At 37.5% G+C, this 10,000-nt stretch overlaps 1 protein-coding gene across 1 annotated transcript in view; it reads right to left on the bottom strand.

The window, feature by feature from the left end:
• The window catches only part of LOC119589566 (vacuolar protein sorting-associated protein 13D-like), a 52,622-nt gene that overhangs the window by 20,098 nt on the left and 22,524 nt on the right, over positions 1-10,000 (bottom strand). The window contains exons 28-38 of the mRNA XM_037938166.1: positions 9,261-9,438; positions 4,746-4,959; positions 4,188-4,287; positions 3,706-4,023; positions 3,132-3,219; positions 2,248-2,375; positions 1,827-2,051; positions 1,526-1,704; positions 884-1,028; positions 566-774; positions 236-253 (exon numbers count right to left, since the gene is read on the bottom strand). Coding sequence (XP_037794094.1) covers positions 236-253; positions 566-774; positions 884-1,028; positions 1,526-1,704; positions 1,827-2,051; positions 2,248-2,375; positions 3,132-3,219; positions 3,706-4,023; positions 4,188-4,287; positions 4,746-4,959; positions 9,261-9,438 — 1,802 coding nt within the window. The remainder of the gene's footprint in view (positions 1-235; positions 254-565; positions 775-883; positions 1,029-1,525; positions 1,705-1,826; positions 2,052-2,247; positions 2,376-3,131; positions 3,220-3,705; positions 4,024-4,187; positions 4,288-4,745; positions 4,960-9,260; positions 9,439-10,000) is intronic.

Here is a 10,000-nt window from a genome sequence, read left to right as displayed (position 1 = left end):
CTTGAATAACTTTCAACAATTCTCTATCAGACAGCCTCTGTTATTAAAGCTTGAGGACACTGCCAAAACTCTCTTCACAGCCCATGAATGACCATTGCAAAAAAAATTGAATGGTCATTGGGGTTGCATACTGTTGGCAGAGCATGTGACACAAAGTGGCAAGCTACGTGCAGACAATGATGGCTGGCAAGCAGGGGAAGTGTAGCAACATTCCAAAGAATGTCTGGATACTTACATGTGTAATGGCAACCTTCTTCCCAGGGTGATAAAAGATACCATTAGTTAAGGGGCCTCTCAACATGGAGGGAACAAAAGCATTTCCAAAAAAGCCAATTATCATTTACTTTTTAACCGCAGGAAAATGCTTGATTGTGAGCAGTGAAAAGGATAACAAGCACTGGCCCAGAAAATAAATTTCTGAAACACATTACTTTCTAAAAAGTAAAAAATAAACAAATAAATAAAAATAAATAAAAATAAAAGAAGTAAAAAATAAAAAGCAAGCCAAAGGTTTTTACAAAAAAATGGCAACATCTACACCAAACAGCAATACAACATTACTCACTTGCGAAATGTCCCTGTGAAAGCAATGTAGATGAAATTCTCATAGGTTAATCTTGCACCCTCACAGAGGATGTTCAAATTATATGTGGCAGAGGTTCCCCCTGGGGCAACACATGTAAGGTGAGGTGGCAACATTACATCATCCCAGGCATAAGCGACACAAGAGCGTGGCTTGACTATAGTTCTTAACCTCTCCTCCTGAGTGCCAGTCTGTAACAGAAAAATTATATCAAAATATATCAAATAACAACACAAACCATATATCTATAACCATCTAAGAAGATTACTTCTGTATAAATTCAAACCAGTCCTTCCATACCTGGTAATAGGTGATTGGGACCTCAGAGAAGTTGTCAATGCGAAAGGGAGGAGGCAAGGACTCTGCATCAGTGAAGACAATGAAGTAGGTGGCATCATTGATGATGACTTCTACACGGATAAAATATGAGTGACTGTTGCCATCTCTGTCAAAAAAACAAAACAAAAACAAAAAAGATTAATAAAAAGATAAAAACCAAACTAAAGTCTAAGTTTATAAGCAAAGGACTTCAAGAAAAAAAAAATGCTGATACATATATGTCGTTGCAGTTTCAATTTCTCACATCTAAGGCAGACAAAATAATCAATATAATATGGGTAAGGTACAAACATATATAGTCTAGAGCAATTATACAGTGCCCACATAAAATTTACCTGCATATAAAATCCATCTATTGACCTATCCAACTTTCCACAAGAACTATCTAATGTATTGATCTATTTGATGTCCCTATACCTCTCAATCAATCAATCTTCCTATTTATAAATTTATCTATCTATTCAATTTCTCAATCAGTTATATCTATCCATCTATCTATTGTAACCATCTAGCCTTCAAATGTATCTAAACATTTACTGTATCTATTTGTGCTTCTCATTCTATAGTCTTACCTGTATATTTGCAATTTACCCATCAACTCACCGAATATTCAGGTAGAAAGAGTCAATCTTCTCTATAAAGAATCCACCAGACCAATGGCACCCCTGGACATCTCGAAGACATATGCACAACAGCTGGTCCTTGTCTGGTCGCGGCCAGTGGAAGGGGAGCCAGCAACCTGGGATGGCTCGTAACCAGGTGGACTGGGCTCCAGGGTCGGTCTGTACAATTAAAGTCTGAGATTAAGAATGGATAGAAAATTAAGAGATGAACAAACAAAAAGCACAAACTTGTTCCGGTACATTAGGAAACCCTCAAAGGCAAAACAAAGAGTTCAACTCACAAAGGATGTCGTAAAGCATTTCTGCGCAATAATCAGCTCATGAGAGGACCTGTTCTCAATCTGGAAGCGAGGTGAGAATGTGACCATGTACGTGTCTCTGTATCGTCCACGGCCAGGTCTCACATCAACACCAACAATGTAGACATGGTCTGGCCGGGCATCTGAGGGACTGACTCTGAGACGGCGAACCCATGTCCCTTGTGTCAGGGGCAGCTTGTGGCAAAACTGGGAAATGGAAATTAATTTTTTTTTTTTTCTGTTCAGGCACAGAGTAGCCTCCTAATGTGCACATTTATCAAACATTAGATTATAATGAAAGGCCAGTATCTAAAGACTTGTAATTTGTATCCTCTATAATCAAACCTTCACTAAAACTTCTTTCCACAGGTTATACTGCAAACTGCAAGACATCTATTCTTACCTGTGCTCTTGACTCAGGGTGTAAGTTGCGTCCAACTCTCGCAACAAGCATAGGGTTAGCATCACGATCAGTAAAAGAGAACATCAATGGGGCTGCACAACGAGCTACTTCATGCTCCATGTCCTGCCCTGAAGGTAATCAGAGAGGAGAATAAGTGTTACCTCAGTGTCATGTATTCCATAATTTTCTTGTAATAATCCTCACGTGTGTAAAAGCATCAAGTTTCTATCATCTGCTTTACTTAAATCTGATTTGGCTAACATCAGCCAGAATATTCTACGAGCTTCACCAGCTACTTCATTCATTTTGTGCATCTCTCTACATCAGAAAAAAACAACTTTTTCTTATTTATTGATTGGCAAAATCAGGCAAGGTCACATAAGGTCTATCAAGTGACTCCTTGGTGGCTGAGGAATTGTGTTGCCATCTGTGTCACAAAATTAACAATAAAATTGTAGAGGACAGTACTTGTATCCATTGTTAGTATGTTAACATAGAAATACAATTGTTCAACTTAATTTACAAAAGAATATAAGGTAAGGAAACAGTAAGCTCAGAATTTGTTAAAAATACATAATGACATCCTTGACCAATACAAATTGGGGAAATCTCACAATTAATAGATAACAAATGGGGCTTTCCATGGAACTTCAATGCCTTCAAACAGATGGGCTGCCTCAAGGCATCTGACAAACTGCCACATTTAGGTAACAGAAAAGTCTGCTTACATATGACATCAAGCTGACATGTGTCAAAACAAACAAAACATAAAAAATACAACACAAATAACATAAAATATACAGTACATTCCTAACACTTGCACTGCATATCAACTTGAAAAAAATAATAATAATCTATTGCTAAATACTACATAGTATACATACCTGCAGCATCAGCTGATACACCCTCCTGCTTGAAGACTAAGGGTAACCCTGTTTTGTTGATCAGCCAATACCCTGCATATATGACAACCTGTGAAATAGGCTCACATCAGTTACATCTTCACATCATACTTATATCTTTGTATTATACATTCTCTGACAAGGTTTTGATTACTCCTCAATAAGATACTAGAAGGAATGGGACAATCAAAAGCCATAATGAATTGGATAAATGTGTGTGCGTATGTATGAGCACATGTGTGTGGGCACGTGTGTGTTGGCATGTGTGTGATGGCATGTGTGTGTTGGCATGTGTGTGTGGGCATGTATGTGTGGGCATGTGTGGGCATGTGTGGGAGTGTGTGCGCTAGTGTGCATGCATGTGTGTGCATGTGTGTATGAGCATGTTGTGTGTGCACATGTGTTTTGTGTTTGTGTTGCTTGTGTTTGTGTTATCTGTGTTCGTGTTGCTTGTGGTTATGTTTCTGTGTGTGCTTGTATGTTTTTTTGTTTTTTTGTGTTCATAAGTGTTCAAATTAAGATTTCCAATATTTAGAACAGATAATTCAAAACAGACCTTTAGGGCTCCTCCAAACTGCGGCTTCACTTTCAAATGAATGTACAGGATACGTTTCAGCGAGTCCTGTAACTTAAATGGCAGCACGTACATGGAGGTAGATGGGTTTAATGTTATCTCTCCACAAGGTTCAAGAGTATCTGTCCATAGAGCGAGGGAGATACTCTGGGCTGGGTCAACAGAGTGAAGGCAGTCGTCCTCTCCTGGTTTAACACGACCCACATTGCCTGTTGCCTTGACCTCGTAGTGTAGGTCATATGGGAGGAGGTTGACCAAGGTCAAGGGGCTCACTAGCACTATTGTGTGACCTGGTTGAACCTGTTTAATGATTATAAATATAATACAACATAACAAAGTTGGTATTATATGCCATCAAAATATGATCTTAAAATGTAACACTAGGAACAGCAATGGAAAATCCACTACAATAAAAGAAAAACAATCATCATTAATTCGTCACATGTTCTTTGCCATAAACTTACCCACTCATTATGTCGAGGTGTTAAATGTGGAGAGTTTGTGGGAGGAGAAGGGGGGGACGAATCCACAGGAAAATTGTCTCTCTTCACATGAACACAAAACCTGGTTAACCATTAGGAACTTTAAATATATACATAGATTTGCCTAACTGATTAATGTTGAACTGAGATTTCAAATTTGTGAATGAAAATATACATGATGACTCTACTTCATAACCTTTCCAAACATCTTTGAGAGAAATTAGGTTACTTCAATACTGCAATAAGTTTACACTGTCTTATACTCATTATCTTATATATTAAGTATTCTAGGACATACTAATATCTAACAGTTAATCATGCACATCAAGATCCCGAGTTTTTACAACATTAAACTATATATCCTCACTTTGGGAATGCATTAACACTTTAAATCATGAACTACTACATTTCTTTCTAAAAGCTCTATACAAAGCCCTAAAAGTAAATCAACACATGTAAATAGAATCCAATATAAATGCCAAAACAAAAGTCTTCAAAAAGCATAAAAAATTAAATAAAAAAGTAAAAATTCATTCAGACCTAAAAGGTGGCAAGTGCGTGTTGATGGCAGGGCAAGCTCTTAGGTCTGTGGCCTCCTGCCGGGGCTGGAGGAGGGTGAGCCAGTGCAGCGGCTCCTGGCAATGCAGCCAACCACCCCCAGGAGCAGTGACTGGCCGCACCAAAATCCGAGCCCAAGCATACACCAGTGGGACAGGTACTTTGGACTTGGGAGCCACTTGAAGGACTTTTACATCTGAGGTAACATGAAACAAAAATAAAATGATTGCTACGTCCACAAAGAGGAAACTGATTGCATGAGCCTTGCATATTAGCATGCTAGCTAGGGGGTAGACGAGCTAATGATAAAAAAATTAAACAAACAAATAAATAAATAAGTAAACAGTACATAAAATAATAATACATGACATACTTTTGCACTATTTCACTGTAACAGTACTATACATGAATACACTTTACAATAAAATGTAAAATAAAGTAAAAAATTTTGTTGAGCTTGCTGTTCATTTTTATTCCAAAATATTGGAGGAGATTTCTTCCTTGCTCAAAGTCCAATGTCAGTTTTCTCGATTCCACAGTCATAAATCTGAAGTCCACTGATGAAGGTCTACTTTTTTCTTTTCTATCCAGGTCAATACTCCCTTAGACCTTTTTTCTGTATCTAGGCCCATTGCTACCTCATCTTCTGCATAGAATATCATGATTATACAGTATGTTTTCATGTCTTGCCACACACTTTGTTTTCATTAATCAAAACAAACTTTCTAATACATCACAAACTGATATTTCTTTATAAGCCATTATATTATGGTATGCTGGGTTATAACATGTCCTTTATGACTACTCTAGTTGAAGCTTCCCATTACAATGATGGCAGAGATCCCATTCCAACATACTTTGTTGTAATACTATAAGCAAGTTATAATCAACAAAAAAGTAGCCAATGCAAGTAACTTAATGGCCAGTCAATGGTTACAATGCTGGTCAATTAGGTCATCTTTTCAAATCACTATTAGAAACAAATAACATAATGTAGCAATGGACATTGTAAGAATTTAGAACAAGACAGATATTTTAGCTTTGCATTTTAGCAGTCTTAAAAACAACCTTTTTTAATAATACATGGAGCAACCCCATGAACGTAATGTCGTTGAGCCATATTCATTTTTTGAAAACTAGACCAAATACCATAATCCAGTGATAAATAAAAAATAGGTTATCCCAAAATGGAAACTATATATGAGCAGGACTTAAAACAGACTATCAATTCCACAACACAGTTGTAAGGAAATGCCAGAACTGAGACAAGAACAGCTGGTCAACACTTCATGCAGCAGTGCAGACAACACAAGCTGGACTCTCACCAACAGCAAGTTCTATGTTAATCCACTTGTTCATTTGATTTTTCCTTGTGTACCTTACTCAAGAGCACGTCCAAAAGCGTGTAGGTCGGGATAAATACAGCCTTTAGTGCTATGAAAGAATCCTGACAAGCTCTCATGATTCAGGAACAAAACAGAAACAGGGAAGATGAAAAAAAAAGAAAAAAATAATCTCAAAGGAGGACTGGCAAAAGACAACAAGCTGGATTAACAATTTAGCATTCGTAGATGTGTCTAGGAACAAACCTATAAGGGTGTTCCTGATTACTGTTGAGGGCATGGCACTGTCTTGCCCCACCCTCCAAATAGCCCAACTTAAGGGACTGGGTACAAAAGACCGGCTTGTTAGAGAAACTGAAAACACTTCGGCTCCTGTCCGGGACTGGGCGGACATTAACCTGTAACTCGACAAACTTGATGGGCACAGGGTAGACTGAGCCTGTGGTCAGTCGCTTGATTAGCTGCGTTGGAGCTGAAACAGGTTATCAGGCTGTCAAGAAAGGGATTTTTTACAAGCCTACAGTTAACTGAAGATGTTTTTCTATTGGTGCATCAAAGCCAAACCCAATACTAACAATACATATTTGAGACTACATAAGATCCCTCAAATACCTTTTCAAATTCAATATTTCTACAAAGAATACATAAAAAGTATTTAACAGATATATCAAAATTCATGACATATCATTTTTTAGCTTTTAATAACCCAGTGATACCAGGAGTGTCTGTATATATGCACTGTCTACTGTATTTGTTTTATTTATGACTTCCCTTTATCATCTTATTCTTGATTTTTTTTCTGTTACTACTGTTATAGCTAATGGCATCATAATACTAATAATGATAATAATATCAATGATCTTAACAACAATAGTAATAGAAATAAAAACTTAAAAAAAACAACAACAGGATAAAGAGGTGAGGTCAGGCAGGCATAGCAATTGCCTTCCAGGTGACTAAGAACTTAGGAAATCATCTATATATAAACAAAATTACAAAAATAACCACAGTGAATAATGCATATAGCCAGCACCAATGGGTTAACTAGTTATCTTTAGCTAATTCTTTTAGACTGAAAACCATTCCTCAATGAATATGCAGTTAATATCATCATCACAATCAAAGCTGTGAAAATACACTAAGCAAGATTTTAGTATTTCTAACGTCAAACAAACATACAAACAAAATAAATGACGAAACAAAACTTCCACAAATGTCCTCTCATAATGGATGGATGGATGGATGGATGGATGGATGGATGGATGGATGGATGGATGGATGGATGGATGGATGGATGGATGGATGGATGGATGGATGGATGGATGGATGGATGGATGGACATCATCATTATCTACATAATCATCAACCAACCATAATTTCCCACTCCCTGCAGTAGGGAGGTAAGTAATATGATAATTAATCCTGAGATATCATGTGACTTGCATCAGCCAATCATTCAATACTATATGTCAAATTTTCAAATTAAGATTTTAAGAGATGGTGGCCTTCAACACAATGTCTTTTAGCAAGAGTCTAGGAGAACTGACAGATGCAGCATCCGTCTAGCTCCAGGTGGTAGAAGTAAAGGCATGAGAGGTATCACAGCCCATTCAGCTGACAGGTACATCATCTCCCCTGCCAATCAGTAGTCAGAACAGCCCTCTGCTTTCTCATGACAAGCCCAATATTCTACTCCTTTTTTTCTCTTTTTTTTTTCTTGGAATATCAATTTCTTTTCCTGTTCTGTGTTTCAAGGTACAGAGAATCATGGAACAACACTGAGCACCTAAATTCAATCACTGTTGCCTCATGACCACCTTTCTATAATCATCCCTTCCTTAGATTTTATACATGTTGCTTACCTCACTGCTGCAACGACCAATATTAGAACCCCTTATGTATGACTGTGCATATGAAACATTTGTATTGATCTAGGTCTGAAAGTGTCAATTGGTATCAAAAGAATGTTAATTATGACAATGCCTAACAAACTAAATAAACAATAAATAAATGCCTGAACAAGCAAACACAAACAAATGAAGCATTAACAAATGAACAAATACACTAATACAAAACAAACCATTTCTAGATTTTCATGAGGACTTCTAAATAGATGATACTTTCTTTTCTATTAACCCACTGACTGTAGGTTTATGGACTGTTGTAGTTTTTTTCTTTAATTTTGTTACATATAGATGGTTCCACCAGTCAATTAGTAGGCCCTAGTACCTGTATTCAGAATTCCTTGAATTTGTAGGAAAACATTGTTTTTTTTCTAAAGCTACAACCACTGATCTTGTTATTATTTTTGACAATATCAATACTATAATATTATTAAAATATTAATAACGATAGAATAATTACAGAATCTTGCCAAAATCATGGAAAAGGGTAAACAGGTGAGATAGACAGGACTAATAATTGACAATTTAATGAATAAGCACTTATGGAGCCATCTCTGTGTGAACAAATAACAAATTAAAATTACTGTGAACATGGCATGTATTCCTGCCATCCATGGACATGGATTAATCCCTCCAGTTGTACCATGCACTGGTACAACTGACTCATTATTGGGTAGCCTATACCTCCTAGCCACACGCGGTCAAGCCTTGCTCAAAGCTGTGTGTGCCAAACAGTTGTCCATTCATTTGGCCATGAATGAAGTCACTGGGTAGTTACAATGCCTCAAACTCACTTCACAAACTCATTTACTGGAATTCATATAAGTTACAGCCAAAATCCCATGCTTCTAATCTTTCTCTCAAGGGCTAACTATGCATAGCGTGCATCCATGTCACTGGATAGGATGCAGGAAATACCAATTGGCACTGAGTTCATCTGTCACTGGCTGCATGTTAAAATATTGATGCAGAAGGTAATATAAAGGCATTTACAGGTACTTCCATGACAGAAGAAACAGATGAAGACATAAAAATTTGTGTCTTTACAGATAACTTCTTTACCAGTTCCATTTGAGAGAACCTCGTATTCTAAATGAATCTGACTTTTCTCTTTTTTGGTGGAATGATGACGAACAAAATAGAGGAAAACAAGAAAAGAACAAGTATAAGAAAGTGACAACAGAAAATGCTGATTGTGATCTGAAAATTAATTGACAAAAAGCTACAAACAACATTTTTGTGACTCATACCCCCTAATCTGAGTGCGACATTTTCCAGCTTGACGTCCACAGGATAGTGAAGTTGGTTGGCGAGGATCAAAGCTGAGCGGATGGTGACCAGCTTCCTTGCTGAGCCATCCAGCGTGACAGCTACGACAACTCTTGCACTTGGCAATTCGTAAAGCTGAATAATAAGAATAAAAAGTATATGTCAGTAAGAAAGGATGGTTTGACATAAAATATGTCATCCTTTATATTAATCATGAATTTTACACTAAATTACAAATTAACTACTACAGGTTACTTACAGGTAAAAAAAAAAAGGAAAAAAAAGAGAAGGGAGAGAGAGAGAGAGAGAGAGAGAGAGAGAGAGAGAGAGAGAGAGAGAGAGAGAGAAGAGAGAAGAGAAAGAGAAGAGAGAAGAGAGAGAAGAGAGAGAGAGGAGAGAGAGGGGAGAGGAGAGAGGGGAGAGAGGGAGGGGAGAGGGGAGAGGGAGAAGGGGAGGGGGGAGGAGAGGGAGAGAGGAGAGAGAGGGAGAGAGGAGAGGAGAGAGAGAGAGAGAGGAGAGAGAGAGAGAGAGAGAGAGAGAGAGAGAGAGAGAGAGAGGGAGAGAGAGAGAGAGAGAGTGAGAGAGAGAGAGAGAGAAAGGATTCCATAAATAGATTATATACACACACTCAAAAATATAAATTCAAATCTATCATCTAACTAAATTCTAACAAAAGAATACTAAATACAAGCTACATACATGTGATGAGCTCCCACTGGCT

This window comes from Penaeus monodon, chromosome 26, assembly GCF_015228065.2.
Source record: "Penaeus monodon isolate SGIC_2016 chromosome 26, NSTDA_Pmon_1, whole genome shotgun sequence".
Lineage (NCBI taxonomy): Eukaryota > Metazoa > Arthropoda > Malacostraca > Decapoda > Penaeidae > Penaeus > Penaeus monodon.
This window is presented reverse-complemented; position numbering and strand designations above follow the sequence as displayed.